The sequence below is a fragment of the Geotrypetes seraphini genome, chromosome 2 (genome assembly GCF_902459505.1).
Source record: "Geotrypetes seraphini chromosome 2, aGeoSer1.1, whole genome shotgun sequence".
Classification (NCBI taxonomy): domain Eukaryota; kingdom Metazoa; phylum Chordata; class Amphibia; order Gymnophiona; family Dermophiidae; genus Geotrypetes; species Geotrypetes seraphini.
Window position 1 is genome coordinate 297347465 of NC_047085.1, and position 25938 is coordinate 297373402.

General features: G+C 42.4%; 1 protein-coding gene across 1 annotated transcript in view; it reads left to right on the forward strand.

Annotated features, from left to right (window-relative positions):
• OTULINL (OTU deubiquitinase with linear linkage specificity like) overlaps positions 1-25938 on the forward strand; it is an 81719-nt gene that overhangs the window by 44839 nt on the left and 10942 nt on the right. Inside the window, exons 7-8 of the mRNA XM_033929854.1 lie at positions 9930-10058; positions 22252-22521. Coding sequence (XP_033785745.1) covers positions 9930-10058; positions 22252-22521 — 399 coding nt within the window. The remainder of the gene's footprint in view (positions 1-9929; positions 10059-22251; positions 22522-25938) is intronic.

Consider the following 25938-nt stretch of genomic DNA (forward strand, 5'->3'; position numbering starts at 1 on the left):
TGATGGGGCGGTGAAGGGAATGGCAGTGACGGGGCGGTGAAGGGGCCGGTGGGCCGGGGACGGGGCAGTGACAGGGACAGATTTTTTTCCCCGTGTCATTCTCTACCATGAAACTTACAAGATATTCTCCCCTAAGTTCAACACAGTTGGCACATCATGTCTGAAGTTTCTGTAACTCTTTTAAAAAAAAAAAATACTCCGATGTTTGGTCACTGAAATACTGTTCTGCTGCTGTAGTCACCTCCGAGTCACTCAAAAATTGTCGCCCATTCAAACTCTTTTTAAGGTTTGGAAACAGAAAATAGCCAGATGAGCAATTTTATTCTGTCAGTGTTACTATGCCCATATTTCCCCTCTCTTCAAGTCACTTCATTGGCTCCCTATCTGTTTCCGCATACAGTTCAACCTCCTTTTACTGACCTTCAAGTGTATTTGTTGTCTTGACTAGATTGTAAGCTCTCTTGAGCAGGGACTGTCTTTTCTATGTTTTGATATACATCGCTACGTATGTCTAGTAGTGTTATAGAAATGATTACCATGATTACCCCAAAATAAGGCAATGTCTTATATTCATTTGGGGCCCAAAAAAGACACTAGGTCATATTTTTGAGTAGGGCTTATTTTTTTCATGTACGTGATCATCTCTCCCTTCCTCTCCTTCACCCCAATTCTTCTTCTTTCCTTTCCTCCACATGTGCAACATCTTTCCTCCCCTCTCACCCATCCCCTTGTGCCTTCCCTCTGCAGCATCTTTCTATCCCTCCATCCCTCCCATCCACCTGTGCAGCAGAACCCTTTGCCCAGCTTCCATCCTTCCCTCGTGCAGCAGAACCCTTGTGCACCCGCCACGCAGCTGAACCGCCGATGACCCTCCACCCTTCCCTCCCAACCGATCCCCGCCAACCGCAACCATAAATACCTTGCTGTAGAGGCGCGTCGGGCCACCAGCACTCACAGGCTGCTTCACGGCCTTCTCGCTGGGGCCGTCAGTGTACTGTTGATGTCATCAGTACACAGATGGCCCCAGCAAGAAGGCCGTGAAGCAGCTGGCCCGACGCTCCTCTGCAGCAAGGTATTTATAAATGCGGTTGGTGGGGATCGGTTGTGAAGGAAGGATGGAAGGTCAGCGGGGTTTGGCAGCGGGGTGGGGGAAGCGCGGCTGCCTATGGGTAGGGCTTATATTAAGACCTACCCCTAAAATCATGCTAGGGCTTTCTAGACAATACTGCCTTCCCTTTGGCTATGGAAAAAGTAGTCTACAATCATGCCTTCAATCTAATGAACAAGAGGAGGAAGAGCAGTAGCGGAACAGAATTGATGGTCTTGGTTCAGTCGCAGGGGCCGTAGCGGAAGTGCTTACCTCAACGCCCCCAGATAACAGAAAAGAAAATATGAGAGATCCTAGATCGTGAAAATACTGATGCAAACCACCTTATGAAATAATGTAGAAGACTGCGAGGAGACATGATAGAGACTTTTAAAATACTAAAAGGATTTGACAAAATAGAGCAAGAAACATCGTTATTCACATTGTCAAATGTGACTCGGACAAGAGGTCATGGACTGAAACTGAGGGGTACCAGTCCCAGGACAAATATTAGGAAATTCTATTTCGCACGAGTGGTGGACGCTTGGAATGCTCTCCCTGAGGAGGTCGTGATGGAGACCAACATTCTGGGATTCAAGGGCAAGTTGGATGCACACCTTCTTGCAAATCACATTGGGGGATACGAGTAAACAAGGTTTCTCAGCAGGGAACACCTGGCTTGGCCTCCGCGGGTGCGGGTCGCCGGACTGGATGGACCTAGGGTCTGATCCGGCGAAGCCATTTCTTATGTTCTTATAGTAAAAACATAGGTAGTAATATTTTCTTTTAGTCATAGAATGTCCCAAAGGATCACTATTCAAGTAAAACTCTCCAGTCCATATCAAAAAATAATTTATAAAGAAATATGTAAAAGGAATCTTCTGTTAATCTGTTCACTAATCACAACAAAAGTTCTTAACTAGCACCCAAGGGAGAGAAGCATCAGATATTACTACCTATGTTTTCACTATGATCTACTTCAATGTCCCCCCACCAGATAAATCTTTCAATTCTGCTGATTTGTTATGTGGTGGAAATGGAGGCGATCATATAATTCAGAGGAAAGAGGGCTGTGCACTGGTTTTAAAACAAAACATATACTCCTTCATGGTAATGAAACTCATTCTCCTTTCTTCTACTTCTGTGCCTTCAGTCCCATATGTGAGTCAGGCAGATGACATTGGTATCTTATACCATCATTTTGGCACTATGACATGAAGGTAGTTCAGCAATACCAGGGTGACCCCCATATGTCAGACATTTGAATTTTTCCCATTTTCTTCACACAGTAACTAAGCTTCTAGTAACTAAGATAGGGAAGAGAAAGGGTGGAATGCACATGTTCAGGATTGAATGAAAACCTACACATAACAGGAATGTGCATATAACCAATGTGACCCTCTCTGAACTGTCTCAATTACCATACGCATTAGAACTTGCAGAGTCAATGCAACCACAAGACCATAGGGTAAGTACCATATCCAATTAATTACACAGCCCTATCGCGAGACCTGTGGTCTTGTGATTGTTTGGGAGCTGCTGTGGTTTTTCCTTGTGTTCCCTGAAATACCAGTAGATGTCGCACGTGGGTCAGCTTTCTGCAAGATTCTAGTGTTTAACCTCTGAAGAAGGCATATTCTCGCCGAAACATGATAGTAGGTTGGGTTATGAATCTACATGGGATGTTACAATAACCCAGGAGAGAAGTCATCTTTTAGTCACTACTCTTTTTTTGGTACTTGTATGGATATGAGGGGTGTTAAATAATTTATCTACCTGAGTATGAAAGAAAGTAGTAAGCATGTTGAAACAAGTCTGTGCATGTTGTGACATGTCTCAAGATTACTCATGAACAGTTGCAGCTCAGTGCGAGTCTAACTTTCCAAGACACAGGATGTCAGGGTAAGTCCTCGTGTGAATTAAGTAAGATCTGGAGCACCATTCAGTGATAAAATTTCTCACAAAATAAAGGGACTGTAGTTTATGGTGAATCTGTTTCATCATCCTACAGAGTAAAATTTAGGAGCAAGCAGTTTAAGTGGGGTAAAGAATCCATCGAAGATGACCCTCACACTGGACGGCCTGGAGAAACAACTTCCACAGAAATGTGCAAGAAAGTCAAGGATTTAATTTTGTCAGACAGATAAATTAAGGTTTCCCCAAATAGCTGAAGAAATGGACATCTTGGCAGGTACAGTTTGGAAAATAATTCATGAAAAGCTGGGCATGTCCAAAGTTAGTGCAAGATGGGTTCCAAAAATGCTGACTCCATGTCAGAAGGCCACAAGGTTCAAGTGTTGCCAGGAGAACTTGGAGATGCTTTGTGAAGACCAAGTGAATTTTTTTCATCCTTTGGTGATTGGAGATCTATCACAGAGTTCCTGAGTCCAAAATGGAGTCAATGTAGTGGACTCACAAGTAATCCCCCACACCCAAAAAGTTCAAAACAGAAAACTCTGCAGGCAAAGTCTTGACAACTGTCTTCTGGGATGATGAAGGACTTTTGCTTCTGGATTTCATGCCACACAAGACAGCTATAACCGGGGAGAGTTACACCAACACAATGATCACTTTTTGGGAATCAATCAAGGAGAAAAGATGAGGAAAACTCACAGCAGGTGTGCTGCTTCTTCATGACAATGCGCTGGTGCACATGTCACAGCAATTACAGGCTGCCATCTGAGAATGTAGGTTTCAGCAGCTGGACCATCCACCCTACATTCCTGACCTGGTTCCCTCGGTTTATTTCCTGTTCCGAGTTTTGAAGAAATCTCTCCATGGACAGCGGTTTTCAAGTGATGAAGACATCAAGGAAGCTGTGACGTCTTCAGTTGGTCAAAGAGAAGAATTAGTTTCAAAGGGGTTAAAATCATTGCAGGAAAAGTGGATTAAATATATGGGGCAATCAGGGGACTATATTGAAAAATAAAACAAAATTTGTTTGAAAACTTTATTCTTTCCTGCTGAGGTAGATAAATTATTGAACACAATTTATTTATTATTAGGACAGTAGAAAATTTTGTAAAAATATCAATCACATGTAAATGTAGTCAAGATAGTATAGTGCCATTTATTAATAGTGTAGTAACGGCGGTGGCAGCGACTAAAATGGTTAAGGGGCTGGAGGAGTTGCCGTACATTGAGAGATTGGAGAAACTGGGCCTCTTCTCCCTTGAAAACAGGAGACTGAGAGGAGACATGATCGAAACATTCAAAATACTGAAGGGAATAGACTTAGTAGATAAAGACAGACTGTTCACCCTCTCCAAGGTAGGGAGAACGAGAGGGCATTCTCTAAGTTGAAAGGGGTTAGATTCCGTACAAACGTAAGGAAGTTCTTCTTCACCCAGAGAGTGGTGGAGAGCTGGAACGCTCTTCCGGAGTCTGTTGTGGAGGAAAATACCCTCCAGGGATTCAAGACTAAGCTGGACAAGTTCCTACTAAACTGGGACATACGCAGATGAGGCTGGACTCATTTAGAGCACTGGTCTTTGACCTGGAGGCCGCTGCATGAGTGGATTGCTGGGCAAGATGGACCACTGGTCTGACCCCACAGCGGCAATTCTTATGTTCTTACCAAAGGATGTTGAGTAGGCTGGATTGTTGAACAACCCAACTGTGCACATAAATAAAGTGCCAGTTATGTATATGTATGTAAACTGGACCAGTCAAGAGTGTGTACAAAAGCAGAGTATGGGCTTGCAGCTTAACCAAAATGAGTGATATTTAAAATATATGGTTGAAAAATGGGACCAGCACTCTGTAGTACAGATAAAGAGAGTTTGCACTTATCAAGTGTGCACCTAAGTGGAGTGGGCTATATTCTCAGCCTGAAGAAAGTTCTTTCATGAGAGAGGTTATAAATGATGCAGAGTTTCAGAATGGCATGCTGATAAGATATAAACGATGCTAGGCTTATGGGTCTTCAAATAAACTATAAGAATTCTTTTTGCAGGTTGAAATTTATTGCTTGCATGTCCAGGAGGTGATAGAATATTTCAGTCAGACTTGCATTGTTTGGAACAGGCGCTCTGTAACCTGATTGCACAATGGGGATTGTAGAAGGGTTGAATTAGCACAAGGTTGGAATTTAGGAGCAATAGTGCAGATTGTTGCAGCTTCAGCCTTGGCAGCTGTCCATTCACACATGCATTTATAGTTGAATTGCGTTTTGTTTTTTGTTGTTGTTGTTGTTGTTATTTTAAACTCTGTCTACAATGAGAGCACATTCTCACATTTACCCTTCTTATGCATGGATCAGTTAGGGCTGGGCATTCTGGCTGCAAACTCTTAAGGAGTTCCTTGGGGAATTGTAAATGTCACTGGAGGAACAGGTTTATAAGATGTGAGAGCTGTGATTGCTGAGGGAAGAGAGGAATCTGTAAAAAGCAAGTAATCTTAGGAGAGAAGAAGATTCTGGCTTCAGTCTGATATTGCCCTTCAGAGCCTGTAGAAAAAGTTCATATACATACTCGTATATGCTTCTTTTTTAACTTTATTTAGTTTTTAATGCAAACAAAAAGTGCAATACAATTTATATACAAATAATAATCAAATAAGCACTTATAATCAATCAGTATCTATACAAAAGATAAAAATTCCCTCCCCCATCCATCATTACCATCAGGAATAATACCAAAACAAAATATATACCCCCCTCTCCCGCTCCCACCCCCCCTGGATAGTTGTCCTTTATCTTTATTTTCCATTGTTTTTCTCGTATACGCTTCTGAGCCCATCTACTGTACTAGGAAATAAAGACAGTCTTCCCCAGCCTCATAGGAAAAGGCAATTGTCCACCAAAGGAAGTTTTAATAAATATGGATAGAGTTACATTCCACATACAGTAGGGCAAAGAGAAGGGTTTCTGGGAGGACTAAATACCTGAATGCACACCACTTTGATAGCTTTTGGGATTGCAGACATTATGTAAGAAATAAATTAAACATACATGAGTGTCCTTTCTGTGGTTGGATAGAAAATTGATGTGGCTGCTCTTAGCCCAGTCACTAGGCGGACTAGTCATCTACCTAGAGCAGGGGTAGGCAATTCCGGTCCTCGAGAGCCAGAGCCAGGTCAGGTTTTCAGGATATCCACCATGAATATGTATGAGATGGATTTGCATGCACTGCCTCCTTGAGATGCAAATCTATCTCATGCATATTTATTGTGGATATCCTGAAGATCTGACCTGGCTCCGGCTCTCGAGGACTGGAATTGCCTACCACTGACCTAGAGCAGCAGCATGGTCAAAAAACAGCATCTCCTATTTCCTTCCCTACCCACCATGTCCAGCATCTGCCCCCTCTTTTCTGGCAGGCTTCTGTTGACCTTCCTCTTCCTAGACTGGCCATTGTTGCAAGCAGACTAGGTACCAGCAGAGAACCTTTAAACATGCAGTTCGCTATAGAACTGGCCTCATTATTTTTTTTTTAATTTTAAATTCTACTTAGTTGGTAAGGTTCAAGACAGATTACAGGAATTAGTAAAACAGGCAGTAACTATCATCTATGCAGTACAGTAAATCACTTCGTAACATAAGAATTGAAAAAAACTCAGGCTATACTTCACTACATAGATATTTCCTGAGCAGTTAGGTTTTTAGCCTACATTAAAAAAAAAAAGAAGAAGGAATGGATCCTAGGTCCTTGGGCAACACAGATTGGACTGATCAATCCAAGTAGTTCTTCTAAATCAGGGATTCTCAACCCAGCCACTTGGGTTTTCAGGATGCCCACAATGAATATGCATGAGATAAATTTTAATGCAATGGAGATAGTGTTTTCAGATTCTTTCTTTGTGTTCGGGAGGTGAGACTTCTGAGCCTGCGTTGCAGTTGCCGTATGATAAGCACAGCGCATTACAGATATATGGTGCATGAAAATCTGAAACGGCTTCAGCTCCTGAGGACACCTTTATGGTGAAACCCAAGATTGTGTTGAGCTGGCTGAATATCATTTGGTCATCAATGATGAACTTGAAGTGACATGGTTGACATCCTTTGTTAATTCAACATAGTTGTCTTTGTTTAAAAATTTTAGTTTATTTTTATATATATCCAGGACGGGGTGGATGGGGGGGATATTTTTCTGGTTCATTTTTTAATAAAATTGTTGGATGGGAGGGGAGGGATATTGTCAATTGAGGCGTTATGTACTAGCGCGGCAGGCAGTTTAACGCACGGTATTCTACGTGTTAAAACTCTACTGCGCCTTTGTAAAAGGACCCCTTTGTATTAGCTTTGAAAATGAATAAAGATTAAAAAAAATAAAAAGCGACATGGTTTTATCAACATGGGAGTTAAGTCCAAGCAGTGTGGGATTTTCAACGATATTTTAAAAGACTGGACTCTGAAGGATAGAACACTGAAGAACTAGCAATATGATGTTGTATAATGAATTGTTGGATGTTTTATGGATTGTATGAGTGGGGAATAAGCATATTTATAAAATATAAAAATGTATTTATGGTAATAGGGGAAATATTTAATAAATTGACTTTATAAATTAATTAAATATATGAGTTAAGCTTCTTCTGTTTTTTTAGTAAGAGGTATAGCTTTGGAGTAGTGGAAGCTTTATATGTTGAGTGTCCTATTTGTATATTGATTGGTTTTCCATGTATATTCATTGTAAATATCCTTAAATCCGTACTGGCTTAGTGTTATGGAGGACTGGACTTAGAACCTCTGATCTGAATTAATGCAATGGTCATGAACTATGATGTTATGCACAATTCTACCAGATGATTCAAATATATTAGTGCCACTGCACAAAAATCTTATACACAAGAATTAACAGGCAATCAATATATTTTTTATGAAATTGAAGTAGCTGTCTCCCACCTGGAACCACCCAAAACCTATTTGGCTGCAGTGTTTCAGAACATCTGCAGATAGTATATCAATTTATTTGGTCAAATTACATCTACAGTGTTTCGATAGTCTAGGTGAGAGAACGCAACTGCTTGTTATACCTGCTGTAAACTATCCTCTGAGAGGCTCTGATCTGATGTACCCACCTTAGATTATCTTGTCAGCACATGTTCTTATCTGGTTTACAGTTATATAAGAGCAATTTTCTGCATGTAAAACATCTTTTAGACCTAGAATGCTTTTGCAGCTAGGCCAAAATTCTGTATATGGCGCCATAAGTTGTGCACGCAAATTGGTGACTGATTTACATGCACAACATAATTGTTTAACTAGACCAATTAGCTCCGATAATTCGCAATCCACACCTCATAATTGATGCTAATTGGCACTAATTTGAAGTTATGCGCACAACTTGGTCGTCACATTTCTATAAACTGGTGCGGGTCAGTTTGAGTGCATGACTCTCAAAAGGGGGCGGATTGTAGGACATTCCTAAAAGTTAAGCACATTGTTACAGAATGCACCTGATCTGGACTTTCTTGGCCTAAATGATTCTATACATAGCACTTGCCTTTCATAGAATCACACTAAGCACATATAAGAACATAACATAAGAACATAAGAAATGCCTCTACTGGGTCAGACCTGAGGTCCATCGTGCCCAGCAGTCCGCTCACGCGGTGGCCCAACAGGTCTAGGACCTGTGCAGAATCCTCTATCTGTACCCCTCTATCCCCTTTTCCAGCAGGAAATTGTCCAATTCCCTCTTGAACCCCAGTATCGTACTCTGCCCTATTACCATTTTGATCAGCACCAAATTTTTAAGCGTTATATATAGAATCCAAGCCCTTACTCCCTAAATGTTTAAAAATGCATCAGAAAGTTAACCATACATTTATCCAGTTAGTAAACTCTTGCTAAATCTGAATTTACGTCACAAAACCCAAAAAATCCCACTGCAATCCCACCCTTTCTCTCTGTTACTACAGAGGGAAAGAAGATGCATAAGCATAACAACACAGTATCTGTTCCTCTCCAGTAATACTAAATCCTGTCCTAATACTAAATCTTGTTCCAACATCTAAACAGCCCTGGCAGCTAGAATCATACTCCCAGCTAACTGCATCCTACTGAATCTCCCAGAGCTTCCACTTGCCCTTGCAGGAGCTTCCAAAAGGGAAATCTGGGGTAGGGGTTTCGGGTCTGGGAGGGTGGTATGGGTTCAGGGGGGCTGCTGGCAGGAGGGAGTGGGTATCGCTGGTGGGAGGGTTGTTTCAGGGTTCCAGAAGGAGGGAGTGGGCATCCCTCCTGCCGGGGAACTTTGGGGGGGGGGGGGGTTGGGGTGGCAGCAGAAGGGATTGGGCATCTCTCCTGCTGCTGCAGACAGTGCTGGGTGGGGGTTCAGAGTGGTAGTGGTAGGGATTGGGCACCCTCCTGCTGCGGACAGTGTCAGGTGGGGATTCAGGGGTGGTGGATTGGGCATCCCTCCTGGCCGAGTTCATTGGGGGGGGGGGGGTTTCCCTGCCATAGTCACTCAGCTGATCGCAGCAGGAGAATTCCCTTGCCACAGTCAGCTGATGGAAAGGGATCAGGCGTGATTCTCTAACCAGCGCCTGTGACATGGGCGCCAGTTAGAGAATCAGGCCAGTTAGGCGGAGTTGGGCTTCTATTCCTTAGGGCAGACACAATTCTGTATAGGACACTGGTGTGCAATTCTCAGCCGCTTCCTAGGTGGCTGCAGAAACCAGCATCCTATACAGAATTTCCCCCTTTATGTCTCTGGCAAGCAGCAGCAGCTGCAGGTCTCTTTGCTGTGCCATCTTTTCCATGTGCCATTATGATATGTGTTAACAGAAGTGTGAATTGCTCAGATTTGTTATCGTCACTGATTCCTCATTATTGGCACTTTTTTTTCTCTCTCTCTGTCGTCACTCTTCCCCCACACAACTACCTTCATCATCACCCCAGTTTCCAGAGAGACTTCTGTATTCACAAGGGTGTAATTGGGTTCAGCAATTCAGCTTTGGACCAGAAAAATACACAGGCTCGAGTGTCTTCATCAAGTTACGCAAGTGCCTGGACTGTTTAAAGAATCAGGTATGAAAAAAAGTAACTAACTGAAGTTGTAATAAGTCCCTTGCGCTCTCTTGATTGGTTGCAGCAATAATGGTCTAAAAGCCAGATGTAAGTTCGAGGCCAATGTCTCAGGGGTTTGCCCTCACAGTTCATTCCACGCAGGTTTTAGCCTGCATGAGAGAAGGCAAGGCTTAGGCTAAAAGTGCACAATTTGAAAATCATGCAAGGATATGTTTGCAAAAGTTGCCTATGCATAATTTTAAGGAGGGACTTCTGAGAAGAGGTTAGTTAGCATATTAAGAGGGATGTTTCCTTGCAGTTTGGCTGGAACAGATATGTAAATGAGATGCAACCCTGGCACGAACAGCTAAGAGAACTTGTTTTTGCACTTTTTGGTAAAGGTACAGTGTGCCAGCCAAATAAATGAACAATACTTTGTTTTTGCTTCTCATGGGTATGCTCTCACCTTGATAGAGAAGTGGCATATTTGTTCTTTATGCATTTCTTATGGTAAAAGCTTTTAAACAAAAACAGCCATTAACATGGTAAATTGAAATAGAATTTTACAGTAGACACCAAATTAAAGCTTTAAGTCCTTTTTTTACCCCTTCCCCCCACCAAAAGACCATGAGTACCTGTTTTATGCATGTGTATCAATAAAACCATGAACTTATTATATGAATCCACAAAGATGTAGATACACTCTAAGCAAATATGTTATCAATAAACTCAGCTTGAATTAAAAAAAAAATAATTATTAATTATAATGACTGGGGTTGCCATTCAACAAATTACATATAATTGGAAAAATTAAAGTAAATTAAATTATAATTTCTGGTGGAATTCCTTATGTCATGTTTATAAAATGGAAAGATTTATTGCAATACAGTGTGGTTTTTCCAGGAAATTTCAGGATGTGTGGGATCCATTTACAAAGTATTGTACCGATTAGACATTTTATTTTATTTTATTTTTTTTCCCTTAAATTTATTGTTACATATTGTATAAGATATTGATTATATGATAAGAAAGGATGGGAAGGGTGGGAGATAAGAGCATATTATTTGTGCCATTGATGATTATTAAGTGTTATATTTATTGTTAATTTGTTTTGATATATTGTTACACTTATTGTAAATTTGAAAATGAATAAAGAATTAAAAAAAAAATGCCTTGAGGATCTCCAAAAATCTAGAAGCACACAGAAATGAAGGTAAGGCAAAAAGGTCATCACCAACAATCAAGCCTGTTGTCCAACCCCACTCTTTTGACTGTTGATCTTGTCGAGGGTATTTTTTCTGTTGGACTTTTTTTCTGATTATGCATGTGTAATATCAGTTTTGTAATGCATCACCTGTAATGGCCAGGGTCCATCTTCACAGACTGCCATGTGGAAAACTATGAGCTACACAGCTATGAGGGCCTAGAGCAGGAGCACTCATAGGGGTTCACAGACCAGTTGAGTTTTCAGGAGGTCCCTAATGAATATGCATGAGAGAGATTTGCATATAATGGAGATGACAGGCATACAAATCTCTCTCATGCGTTTTCATTAAGGATACTCTGAAAACCTGACTGGCCTGTGAATGCCCAAGACAAGTTTGTGTACCCCTGCTCTAGAGGATTGTTCATGCACAGTTTTTTTTCTTGCCAGAAACATAATGTTTACTGAACTCAAAATAAGCAAAATCTGTGCAGCAAAAAATCCAGAACACAGAAGACACAGTCTGTACAGTTACTCAATCCTGTCTTCACAGAGCAGAAAAGAGCAAATGTATACAAAATCACTTCAGCTTCTTGAGTAAATGGTAAGAATTTTTGGACTCCCTGGAAATTCCCATAAACCACTTCCTTCCTACAGCTCTTCTTAGAAGCTCCTGTAAGCCGCTCAGACACCCCAGTGATGGGCAGGACACCAAATATTCAAATAAACTTGAAACCTCTTATCCCATAGAAACCATTATTAAATAGCTTGGCTGGTGCACAAAAAATTGACCCTTTAGTCTAGACATGGACAACTCCGGTCCCCAAGGGCCGGAATCCAGTCAGGTTTTCAGGATTTCCCCAATGAATATGCACTGAAAGCAGTGCATGCAATTAGATCTCATGCATATTCATTGTTTCTATAGATATATCAAACTTACTAGAGTTTAAGCCCATTATATTAATGGGTGCTAGAATATATGTCTCTCAGTCTGTCTTTCTTTCTGTCTGTCTTGTCTCCCTCCCGCTGTCTGTCTTTCTTTCTGTCTCTCTCTCTCTCCCTGGCCCCCTTTGTCTGTCTGTCTTTCTCCCTGCCCCTGTCTCTTTCTTCCTTTCTTTCTGACTCCCTCCTGCTGTCTACCCTTCTTTCTTTCTCTCTCTCTCTCCTTCCCGCTGTCTGTCTTTCTCTCTCCCTGGCCCCCTTTGTCTGTCTGTCTTTCTTTCTGTCTGTCTCTCTCTCTGGCCCCCTGTCTGTCTTTCTGTCTCTCTCTCTGGCCCCTGTCTGTCTGTCTGCCTAGCCCCCTTTGTCTGTCTGTCTTTCTTTCTGTCTCTCTCCCTGGCCCCATGCCTGCCTGCCTTTCTTTGTCTTTCTCCGTGGCCCCCTCCTGTCTCCCCCCCCAAGCAAACCAAGATTGTTCCATGCCCCCAGAACACCCCCTCCCTCAAAGCAAGTTCACTCCCTAGCCCCTTTTCCCTCTTCTCCCCCCACTTCCCTGTGTAGCAGCATCATTTCCCTCCCACCGTTCCCTGTGCAGCAGCATTTCCCTCCCCCCACTTCCCTGTGCAGCAGCAACAGCAGCATTCCCTCCCCCTCCATTTCCCTGTGCAGCAGCAGCAGCATTTCCCTCCCTCCACCCCACTTCCATGTGCAGCAGCAGCATTCCCTCCGCCTCCATTTCCCTGTGCAGCAGCAGCATTTCCCTCCCCCCACCCCACTTCCCTGTGCAGCAGCAGAATTTCCCTCCCACCCTTCCCTGTGCAGCAGCAGCATTAGCTCCCCCTCCATTTCCCTGTGCAGCAGCAGCATTTCTCGTTCCCCACCCCACTTCCCTGTGCAGCAGCATTACCTCACCCTCCATTTCCCTGTGCAGCAGCAGCAGCATTTCCCTCTCTCCACCCCACTTCCCTGTGTTGTAGCATTTCCCTCCCACCCTTCCCTGTGCAGCAGCAGCATTTCCCTCCCCCACTTCCCTGTGCAGAAGCATTCCCTCCTCCTCCATTTCCCTGTGCAGCAGCAGCATTTCCCTCCTACCCTTCTCTGTGCAGCAGCAGCAACAGCATTTCCCTCCCCCCCACTTCCCTGTGCAGCAGCAGCATTCCCTCCCCTTCCATTTCCCTGTGCAGCAGCAGCATTTCCCTGCTCCCAACTCACTTCCCTGTGCAGCAGCATTTCTGGCTGGCTCCCTTACCCTTGCCAAAGTTATTTTTGAGTTTCAAGCTGCCGCAGTGGTCCTCTCACGATCTGCGCCTGCGTCGGAAGTGAGGACAGGAGGGGGGAATTGCCTCTGTGCGTCCCTGCTTGACGTGCCTCCGCATGCACAGAAGAAACCACTGGTGACTCCTTCTACTGCGTATGTGAAGCTACGGACGCACGGAGCCACCAGGTTTGAAGTGCGCATGCACGCTAAGGGAATTATTATAGCGGATAGCGCTATATCCATAAATAGTATTGAGGTTATTCAATAATAGTCGCAAAAATAGGGACAAAAACCTCTGAAAATCCCTATAAATATATCCCCTATTTAAGATTTGGATAGATATAAGTTTATACGATCCTTAGAAACACCACTTAGAGTTCAAATGATTTCATAACCCTAAGCTTTAAGTATTAATATATACAATTGTTCAATATATACATCTCTTCTCTAGGCCACCTTTTATAAAAGCTTAACCTAACTTATTATATATACGCAGACGACATCTCCATACTAATACCAATAACAAATGTGACCTCAACCAACTCAAAACATATCTCCTCCATCATGCTCGAAATAGAAAAATGGACTTTAAACTTCAAACTGAAATTAAACTCAGAAAAGACAAAGATTTTCCTTGCTAGCCCAAACAAGAAAATCTCCGCAACTACAATATATGTAAACGGCCATGATCACCCAATACTAAAAACCATAAAAATACTGGGAGTCACCCTGGATACCCACCTGACCCTGACCGAGCACATAAACTCAGTGACTAAAAAATGCTTCTTCATCCTTTGGAAACTGAAAACCATAAAAAAATACTTCGAACCGCTATCCTTCAGAATATTGGTACAATCACTGATTTTATCCACCCTGGACTACTGTAACATTGTCTACTTGGGAATATCTAAAAAAAATGTGAGAAAACTGAGAATGGTTCAAAATATGGCCATCCGTCTAATATTCGGACTAAAGAAGAGAGATCATGTTAGTCCATTCTACAAACTCCTTCATTGATTACCAATTGAAGCACGAATTCTATTCAAATTCTCCTGCCGCTGCTATAAATTAATCTGGGGACTGGCCCCCAGCTACCTACTACCTCACTTCGAATTCCACTCCTCTATTAGGCCTACCAGAAACCGTAACCTCTTTACCTACCCAAATATCATAGGCTGTAGATAGCGCACCTTCTTTGATAGAACATTCAAATTCCAAGCAGGTAGACTGCAAACTTGGACAGGCTACTTCACTGATGCCGCCAGAGAATCATATAGTATCTTTAGGAAAGAACTAAAAACCACCTTGTTTAAGAAATTTATAACCTAACCAGACTTCTCCCCTAAAATCGGAGCCTCCTCCCATCCCAAGGAGTCCGTCTACCCTCTTCTGCCAAAATTTCTATCTTTAATTGTTACCAGTTTTTCTCACTGGTGCCCGTCCTTCGTTCAAATGTACCAAGTTAACAACTTACTTCTCATCAACATCTTATGTTATCTTTTTCACCTTCGCAGTCTTGCACCTTTGTAACTCAAAGCGCAATCTCCTTTCTCTTCTCCTACTTATGCTCTGAATATCGTCGACTGTATAATGCTACTCATTGTGAAACCGTGTAATACACAGACCCTATAACTCTCCTGTTACTATCACTAGATGTTCAATGCTATACTCTGTAATTCGCTGTCTGTACAGTTTCTCTTCATTGTAAACCGCCTAGAAGTCGCAAGATTGTGGCGGTATATAAGAATAAAGTTATTATTATTATTATTATTAAATCGTCACTGGATCAGCAATTCATTTTATAAATAATGTAAATATGATTGTCTTTCACTATTTCATTTATCTTTCTCTATTTCAGAAAGTATTCTTTATATTAACTGGTACTTAGCTTTATTCTTGTGGTCTGAATCAGGGAACTGAAATTCACGGACATATTTCGCTGATAAGCTTTATCAAGGTGAAGTCCCTAAAAAATATAGAATTAAAGTCTTAGTTATTATTCTATCCACACATAAAATTTACCAATAGGTAAATCACCCACCTCATATTCAAGTCACCAGACCACTTTATCTACAAAGATGGTGGCGCAGATGCATGCTTAAAGCCGGCAGAGACTGGGAAGAAGATCTACAAGCGGCACCGGCACTTGTTGGCTGCGTGCCTGGTGCCAAAGGGGGGGTGAGTTAAAGTTGGTTGGGCGGGGGGTTCCTGTTCTCGTGGGGAGGGGGCCCTTTGCGAGCGGGGGAGAGCGATGCCGGTTATCGGGGGGTGCTCGCAAATCGAGTCAACACTCGGTTTGCGAGAATGTTTTGCTCGTCTTGCAAAACACTCGCAAACCGGGTTACTCGCAAACCGAGGTTTGACTGTATAAGTTTACAGGGACAAGTCAATATATTATATTACTTCTGCAGAATGACAGGTCGTCTGGGTCTTAATTTTAAAGATTCTTTTAGACTGAGGATCTTGCCAAGATTCTCCTTCCATGGTGTAATCACACCATTGGCATCTGTTACATTTATTATGACATCCTAAATTCATAGTTACATGATCATCTCTGTAGTATAACTAGTCAACATTTGACCGATCATTTTGCCACGAGTAAAGGCAAACATCAGTATTTCTGAGAATATTTCATAATACAGTAAAACCTTGATTTGTGAGCATAATTCGTTCCAGAAGCATGCTTGTAATTCAAAGCACTCGTATATCAAAGCGAATTTCCCCATAGCAAATACTGGAAACTCAGATGATTCGTTCCACAACCCAAAAGCTTTAATACAAAATACTATAAGTACTCGTATTGCAAGACTTCGCTCGTTTAGAACAGTCACTACCCTCCCGCAAAGTCAGAGAGAGAAGAACCATCGGCTCAGCTCTGATGTGTGTATACTGTATGTACTTGTATTGCAAGACTTTGCTTGTATATCAAGTTAAAATTTAATCAAATGTTTTGCTTGTCTTTCAAATTTATGGTATTGCGGTATACAAGAATAAAGTTATTATTATTATTATTATTATTAAATGTTTGTATATAACCATTGTTAATAGAGACTGTGGTGTCTATAAAATTGACTTTTTCTGGTGAATAGTCAATTTTGAATTTGAGTGTAGGATGGTATGTGTTGAAAGAATTGTAGAATTGTTTGAGAGTCTTCTCCCTCAGTCTAAATCAGATGTGTCCAACCTGCAGCCTGAGGGCCATGAAGTATTTTGTGTGGCCCCGGTCAAGGGCGATGCAGTGTTTTCCTCTGCTGCCCCCAGGTGTTTACCATTTTGCCGGCTCCTTCCTCTGTCTTGCTGCAGTGTTTGTGTGTTTGTGCGGCCCCAGAAAAAGTTTTTTCGGCCAGTGCAGCCCAGGGAAGCCAAAAGGTTGGACACCCCTGGTCTAAATCATAAAAATGTAATCAAATATACATTTGATATTTCAAGGGTTTTGTCTGAAATGTATTTAGAAATGAAGAGGTTTGTATATTGTGGTGCCATCCTCATGCCCATAACTGTGCCTATGGTTTACACATAGATGTCATTATTAAAGTGGAAATAGTTGTGAATTAGATGAATTTGATTTATTTTATCCTAAAATTATGAAAACACAGAGGAAAATAATGTTCACTTACCCAGAGAAGTTCTCTGTTTTCCTCTCTCTTAACAATATTATCTGACTTTGATAGAGAACATCTCCATAATAGGTAATGCTTAGACAGAAAATTTAATAACCAGAGGTTCTTCATTCCAGCAGAATTTTCTAGAATCTTGACCTTGCGATGCAGAGAGAGGCTGTCTTTAATGGATGCTGTACTAGTGAACTGTAAAGAAGTACCTTTTGCATCTGTAACCTGTAATTGAGATTGTATAGAAGCAATATTTGTATCCAGCTCTTTAAATTTGGTAACATTAAGAGGAAAAAAAAAAAATGCTGAGGGGCATCATTTTAAAGAAACTTCTTGGTCCTCATAAGAATAATAGTCTAAGTATCCTTCTGTGTTACTTACTAATCTAAAGATGTAAAGGAAGCATGTTCCATGTGTAGTTATGGTAGGCTTTGAAAGTTTACATGTATTACACATTTGGCAATGGAAATACTTCATTTAAATCTTTATTGATTTTCAAAACTTATAAAAAGTGCAACAATTTAATTATACATTCAAAAAATATCAAATAACAGCACTTATATTCTTGCAAACAACTGAAACAAATTACCCTATCCCCAACCCCCCCTAACCTGGATGTGTGTAGAATCTAAGAAGATCTAGGAACAAAGGATTTAATCATTCTGCTGATTGACAAAAGCTTCCAATGGACTCCAAATCTCTTTGAACCTCTTACTTTTTCCAGATTGTTCTGCTATTATCTTTTCAGATCTATAGTATAAAGTGTTTCCCACCAAAAAGAAAAATTCAACTATCCCAATTTTTCCAATTTCTAGTTATTAATTGCATGGCCACCCTAGTCATAATAATAAATAGTCTATTTTGATATTTCTCAGTTGGACTATTAAGTTTCAACAATGTCCCAAATAAAACCACATCATATGACAATGGAATAGAGACACCTAATATCATTAATTTTGCCCCAAATTGACTGGTAATACAATGTTTCCCTTTGGGATTTATACCTACTCTGAGTGAAAGTAATTGCTTGTTTGAACCTGGGATTTTGAGGAATGATTAAAAGTGTGTTGAGGGGAAGAGGATTTGTGTTTATACCACTGTTTAAAAAAAAAAAAAAGCACACCTCAAAATGGAAAACAGTTTGATTTTTGGAGCTCAGCCACTTCATCGACCCCCCTCTCCCCTTGGATGTGCAATTTTGCAATATCTGCTGTTTACACATTTAAGTTTTTCCAATGTGTAGAAGCCTCAAGATACCCTGCTCTTTTTTGCAAGGTTTTCTTTTGTAAAATAGCTTCTCTTCATGTGCATGCCATCAAATGTACATATATAGTCCACAGCACTACATATTGGTTATAAAGAGAACCATATTCAATGAGGCTTTTATAAAGTACTCTCAGATTTATATCTGTTTTCCACTCTGAATGCCCTGTACAAATTTAGGCTGTATATATCCCAAGTATTCCCATTAATAATAATAATAATTATTATTTATTTATATGCCGCCATACCCGGGAGGTTCTAAGCGGCTCACAACAAGGAGAACAATACATACATTCCAATACAGAGCATCCTGATAAAATACAACAAGGAAGGCAATCCATACATTTCAATAGAATGCATCAAAATAAAAAGTGCAGACTATGTAGATAAAAATGCAAGGAAAGTAAAATAAGAACAGTTAAAAATTAAGAACAAGCATTAATTGAATAATTGAGTCTTTAGCAATTTCCTGATTTCTTTTAAATCTGTTCTATGCGTCCATATTGCGGAAACATAGAAGCTGTGAACTAGGCCTGTCTGATCCTTTGGCAGCTGGTAAACAAAACCTTGATGTACTAAATCTGTTGATAGATGCTTGGTTAACAAAAGTCAACATCTTCTTTTTGAAAGGTTCAGGAGGTGAATACAGCGGAAAGCATTCCATTTGGATAAAAGATGCAATGTAAATATAAATCATTATTAATTTTAAAAAATGGAAGAAACACCTTATTCATTCTACTTAGGCTGTTATTTGGAGACAAGCAGGAGAATGCAGCCACACGTGTAGGTGAAGTCCGCTGACGAAGCCTATGTGCCGGTGCTCTCCCCTAGCTAAGTAAGCTTTAAGCTAACTGAGCATGTGCGGGAGTCAGTACTCTCACCGCCCCTCCCCTTGGAATGCCAGGTTTTCTTCACAACTAACCCCCCCCCCAAGTTAATAATACTAATAACTACCTCTAACAAATCAAATAGAGAGAATAATTACAATACTTCTTTTTAAACAATACGATTGGGTGGCCACCCTAGACCTCAAAGATACCTATACCCACATTCCCATTCATCCTTCTCACTCGCACTTCCTACGGTTCAAATTCCTGACTCAGCATTTCCAGTACAAGGTGTTATCATTCGGCCTTTCTTCGGCACCAAGAGTTTTCACAAAGTGCCTGGCGGTGGTAGCAGCACATCTGCGAAAACATCATCACGTGGTCTTTCCGTACTTGGATGATTGGCTCCTGGTAGCACATTCCGAAGACCAGTTGCTTATAACTATCCAGGCCACAGTTCAAACCCTTCAATCTCTTGGATTCATCATCAATCATCAAAAGTCCAATCTACTTCCAACTCACTCCCTTACGTTCATCAGAGCACCCCTGAATACGGACCATGCAAGAGCTTATCTTCCTCCAGAAAGACATCGAACCATCATTGCACTGGCAGAGTACTTCAGGCAGGTCTTAGCTGTGCCAGCTCAAACCATCTTATGACTTCTAGGACACATGGCAGCTTCTTTATCCCTAGTACCAAATGCAAGACTGTACATGAGACTGCTGCAGTGGCACCTAAGACTGCATTGGAATCAATGTCATCATTCCCTCGCCAGAATGATTCCACTCCCAAAACACATTCAACAATCCCTCCTCTGGTGGATTCACTCCCCTTCGTTGAAGGAGGGTTGTCGTTTCCAGCTTCTTCCTACATCCATCATGATAACGACAGATGCTTCCACATTAGGCTGGGGAGCCCATCTTGACCAGTGGTACACTCAAGGGCACTGGTCGGCGAGTGAGCAAATGCTACATATCAACCACCTAGAATTCCGGGCAATTTTCTATGCTCTTCAGGCCTTCCATCAGTGGCTTCCCAACAAACAAGTTATGATTCAAACGGACAATCAAGTCACAGTGTTCTACGTAAACAAACAGGGAGGTTCAGGTTCTCTCCCTCTCTGCAGAGAAGCTTTTCCTGTGGACGTATGCTCTCTCTATAAAGGTCCATCTGCAAGCGGTTTACATTCCGGGAGAACACAATATCCTTGCAGATTCCCTCAACAGGAAACTCGACCCACACGAGTGGACCCTCAACCCATTTTTACATCAGTTATTCCTTCTTTGGGGAACTGCAACAGTAGCTCTCTTTGCTTCACAAGACAATGCCATCTGCACATCCTTTTGCTCTCTACGCCCAACTTCTCGAGCAAGGGATGCTTTCTCCATACATTGGGGCAACAACCTTCTGTACGCTTTTCCTCCGTTTCCTCTAATATCCAAGGTGCTTCAGAAAGTCGCTATAGACAGGGCTCACATCATTCATATGGCACCTCGCTGGCCCCGTAAAATTTGGTATCCTCTCCTCCTGGACCTTCTGGATGGTCCCTCACTTTCTCTCGGAGATCATCCTTTTCTGCTATTGCAACAGCAGAGCCAGTTATTTCACCCCAACCTTCGCAGTCTCAGCTTGACAGCTTGGAAATTGAAACATCAGTCCTAGACAATTTCCCAATTATGCAGCAAGTGAAAACTGTTCTTCTAATAGCAAGACGTCCGTCTAACAGGAAATCATATCATTCTAAATGGAAAAGATTTTCCATCTGGTCTCAAGATCACCATCACAATCCTCTCAACTGTCCAACGGAACACATTTTTTTCATATCTCCTACATTAGTCAGAGTCTGGTTTTAAGTCTAACAATGTTCGATACCATTTGGCAGCGATCTCAGCTTTCCATATTCCTGTGGATGGTAAGCTTCTTTCACATCATCCCCTCATCTCTAGATTTCTCCGAGGTCTTCACAATCTCAAACCTCCCATCCGTGATCCTCCTCCAGCGTGGGACCTGATTTGGTGTTGGATGTCTTGATGCACGACCCATTTGAACCTCTGGGATCTGCTTCACTTTCCTTTCTTATTTGGAAAACAGTTTTTCTCACAGCTCTTACTTCCGCCAGAAGAGTCAGTGAACTACAGCATTAGTTACTTATTATTCATATCTTCAATTGTTTCCTCATAAAGTACAACTCGGAACTCATCCAAAATTTCTTCCGAAGGTTGCAACAGATTTTCATCTTAACCAAACTATAACCTTACCAAAGTTTTTCCCTCGTCCGCATTCTTCTTCAGTGGAACAGCATCTCCATACATTATACTGCAGACGAGCATTGCTTTTTTATATCAGAGCAACAGTTTCCTTACAACAGTCTAACCAGCTTTTCATTTCCTATAATCCAGCTACCCAGGGAAAACCAGTATGAAAAAGAACTCTTTCTTCTTGGATAGCACAGTGCATAAATTTCTGCTATACAAGGGCAAATACTCAAACACCTGGGACAATTGGAGCTCATAAAGTTAGGGATACAGCTACTTCCATAGCCAGCTTAAGATCTATTTCTATTCAGAACATTTGCAAAGCAACAACGTGGTCCTCTGTACACACTTTTACAAAACATTATTATTTGGACCAGAGTTTTTCCACAGGATGTTTGATTTGGTCATTCAGTTTTAAGAAACCTTTTTGCAGTATAAATTGTTCTCCACCACCCAGATACTTTTTTCAAGCTTGGGACTCACCTACAAGTGTGCCTGCATATCCCCTGCATGTCTCCAAAGAAAGCAAAGTTGCTCACCTGTAACAGATGTTCTGTGTAGACAGCAGGGGAATGCAGCCACACATGCCTGCCTTATTTATTGCTAGGTACAAAATTGGCATTCCAAGGGGAGGGGCGGTGGGAGTACTGACTCCCGCACATGCCCAGTAAGCTTAAAGCTTACTTATCTAGGGAACAGCTCCGGCACATAGGCTTCATCAGCGGACTTCACCTACAAGTGTGGCTGCATTCCCCTGCTGTCTACAAAGAACATCTGTTACAGGTGAGCAACTTTGCTTTCTAAATGTATTTGTTGTGTTCTAAGTGTTTCTTTGTTGTTGTTCCCATTGTTTCAGTGGATTGAAATAACTGGAATTAAAGATCAGGAACAGAGACAAAAGATGTGTAGGATTCTGTTTGCCGATGAGGACAAGGAGTATAAGCTTTATGAAGCCGTGAAGTTCCTCATGTTATATCAAGTAATAGAAGCTCATGAAAGTATGAGAAATGGGAAAGACATCCCCAGCTTTTTCGCTCTCCTCTTCTCTCGTGATACGTCATCTGACCCCTTGAGCTTCATGATGAACCATCTGAATTCTGTGGGCGACACCGCTGGACTGGATCAGGTACTCATTTCCGTTTTTATTTGAAAAGGCAGGCAGCACCAAATGAATGTAATGTGTTATTTGCACGTCTGACAGAGAAGATAGCGTACCAGTAAGAGAGATAGAAGAGATATCTTACAAATTGCCCCTTGGGAAAGAGATTGGGACTTGTATGCTGCATTTGTGTAGTTTTAAAACCACTTTCAAAGCCATTTACATACAGCTACTTCAAGCATTTTCCCTATCTGTCCCAATAGGCTCACAGTCTTTCTAAAATACCTGGGGCAGTGGAGGATTAAGTGACTTGCCCAGGGTCACAAAGAGCAGCGCAGGGTATGAACCCAGAACCTCAAGGAGATGAGGCTGTAGCTCTAACCACTATGCCATACTCTCTTCCTTGGGATCTTTATGAATAGAAATTCCATGTCTGACATGATAGAGTATAGCAAAGGGTGCATATTGCTGTCCACCTAACCACAATGAAGAGTCATGAAATACTAATAGAAATTAAACAGCCTAATCCACATTAGGCTTTTTTATTGACAGCCACAGCAGTATGAGTGGCAACGCTCATAGAATTCCTATAAGCATCAGAGCTAATACCGCCGCAGCCGGCGATAAAAATGTCTAACGTGGCTTTGTAAAAGGGGGAGGGGGGGTGGCAAATTAGAAACACAATGACAGATAAAGAGCAGTATAGTTTGTCTAGTTTGCCCAGTGGCTAGAATACCTGCTGTTCTGCAAAGAATATATAAGGCCTAAATTCACTAAGTTTACCGATTGTGTCCCGACCACTTTGCGACCCTGATCTGATTCAATAACCTTCCTCGCAATCCGATCCGCACATGCAAATGAGGGGAAATGGCATACAAAGTAGAAAGGCAGCGATTCACTAAAGAGAAAGAACACCGACTGGGCTTGCTGATCAAAAAAGAAGCTACTGCTGAGGACCAGTTGCTCACGTCCTTTCCGACTGTCCTGCTCTCTGCTGCTCTGAAATCCCAGCCCTACAGCCCTAAAATAAAACATTTCCCTTGTGCAAAAGTGTCCTGCTTTCTGCCGCCCTGCACTCTGCTGCCCTTCGAGCCTGTGATTTTAACCCACGGGTTAAAAGCATGTTCTAATCTGGCTGCAGCGTGTTCTGTTCAGTGGCATACCAAGGGGGGGGGGGTGCACAGCCGGCCCCCCTCCCTATTCTGCCGCTGCTGCTTTCCTTAACCAGAAGTGCTCCCTCTGGTGAATGTTTAGCTTCTGGCCGGCTCCCCTTCAGCAGTGGTTTTTCCGTTTAAAGCCATACCTGTCTGCTCCTCGCGTGATCCGCGGCTGCATCGGAAGTGTTCCCTATGACATCACAATGTCAGAGAGAAGGCTTCCGACGCTGCCTTGGATCGTGCGAGGTGCCGATGCCCGCGGCCTTGAATTGAAAACTGGCTGCAGCAAGGAACTGGCCAGAAACGCTGTTGCTGCACAGGGCAATGAAGAGAAATGTTGATGCTGCACAGGGGAGGGAGGGGGGAGAGAAATGCTGCTATACAGGCAAGGGGGGGGGAGAGAAATGCTGCTGCTGCACAGGGAAGGGAAAGGGGGAGAGAGAAATGCTACTGCAGCAGCACCCAATTGGGGAGAGAGAGGGAAGGAGGGAGAAGGAAGACAAGGGAGAGGATTCAGAGATGCCAAGTCCATGGGAAGGAGGTAAAGGAAAGAAGGAAAGGAGATACCAGACCATGGAGGGGGAGGGAGAGATGCCAGGGTATGGGGGGGGAGGAAAGAAGACAGATGCAAGACCAGGAGAAAGGAGGGAGAGAAAGGAAGAAGAGGAGATGCCAGATAATGGAGGGGGAGGGGAAGCTGGAAAGAGAGGAGAGAGATGCCAGACCATGGTGTGGCGTGGGCAGGAAGGAAAGGAGAAGAGAGAGAGATGCCAAAGCATAGAGAAGGGGGTGGAGACAGAAAAATGGAGAAGGGGTGAAGCTGAAATTAATCATGTACAAAAGAGAGAAGGGGCACAGGATATTGAAGGGACATAGAAAGAGGGAAGATGCCATATGGAAGAGAGAGAGAGCATACAGTAGATGGAAGGGGATAGAGAGAGAGAGAGCAGAAGCTGGGTGGAAGGGGCAAAGGGGGTGACAAAGGGGCAAAGGAAGAGAGGACAAATGCTGTATAGAAAGAAGAGAGTGAAGAGAAGATGATTAAAGCAGTAATGACAAAAGGTAGAAAAATTTTTGTTGCTTTACTTTCTTATTTCTCATTATATTTTTATTTCTATTGTTAATTTGTAAAGTGGTGATTGTTATGTATTAGTTTTTTCAAATTTACATCTACTGGCTTTATATTTTGCACAGTATTAGGGGACATGTGTCACTGTTTCTGTGGTGTTGTGGTGTTGCATTGTATGCAGAGTCTGGTTTCTTGGCGGTTCAGTTTAACTTTTGTCTACATATTTTTATTTTTAGTTTGTGATTATTCCATATTGGGTGAGGGTGTATCTCTGTTCTGTGTGTATGAAAAGGACATGGTTTTTTTTTCTGTTGGCATTGACTGTGCAGGATCAATTGACAGTGCAGGATCTGGCTTGTTTAGTTTTACAATGTATGTGTTGGTGTTCTAGTGCTCACTGCAGTGTTTAAGATGCTGCCTTTTCCTAGGTACACTCTTGTGCGATATGTAGATTGTTACTAAAAATCATATTTTTCATATAGATGGGCCCCAGGTGTCACATATGCTAGGTACGCCACTGGTTTCAAATCTGTCTGCCAATCCCCCGCCCCCTTGTTTTGACCTTGCATGTGCGGTCTGCACATGCATCAGGATCGCTCTGCAGCAATTCGTGGGGTCGCTGTGTGGCGTGCCTCCGATCGCCTTAATTTGCATGAGGACACATTGTGAATCGGTTGCCTGGGAAGACTCGGAAAAGGATCACCCAACAAGGTGAGATTTAGTGAATCTAGCCCTAAGTTACTTCCTCTCTGCCTTTGTTTAGATTCTACCTGCCACTCCATGCAGGTTACATATTAACATAGTAGATAAGAGCAGATAAAGTGCTGCACAGACCATCCAGTCTGCCCAAGGCAGGCAGAGACACACCCACTGCTCTGTGCAGGTTGCACGCCTCAGGTTTATTTGTATTTGATATCCTCAGTGGCGTAGTAAGGGGGGACAGTGGGGGGGGGGTCCATTCCGGGCACCTTCTTGGTGAGGGTGCAGGGAACTGTTGTCCTCTCTACCCCCTCCTGCTCCTTCCCTGCCCCCCCCCCACTGCCATGATTTCTTGCTGCTTCCCTTCCCCCTAACCTCTGAAACATTCCTGGTGCGAGCAGCAACTCCCAACCTGCTGTCGAGCTAGCATCAGCTCTTCCTCTGATGTCACTTCCAGGACCCGCACCTAGGAAGTGATGTCAGAGGAAGAGCCGAAGCTGGCGCGACAGCAGCTTGGGG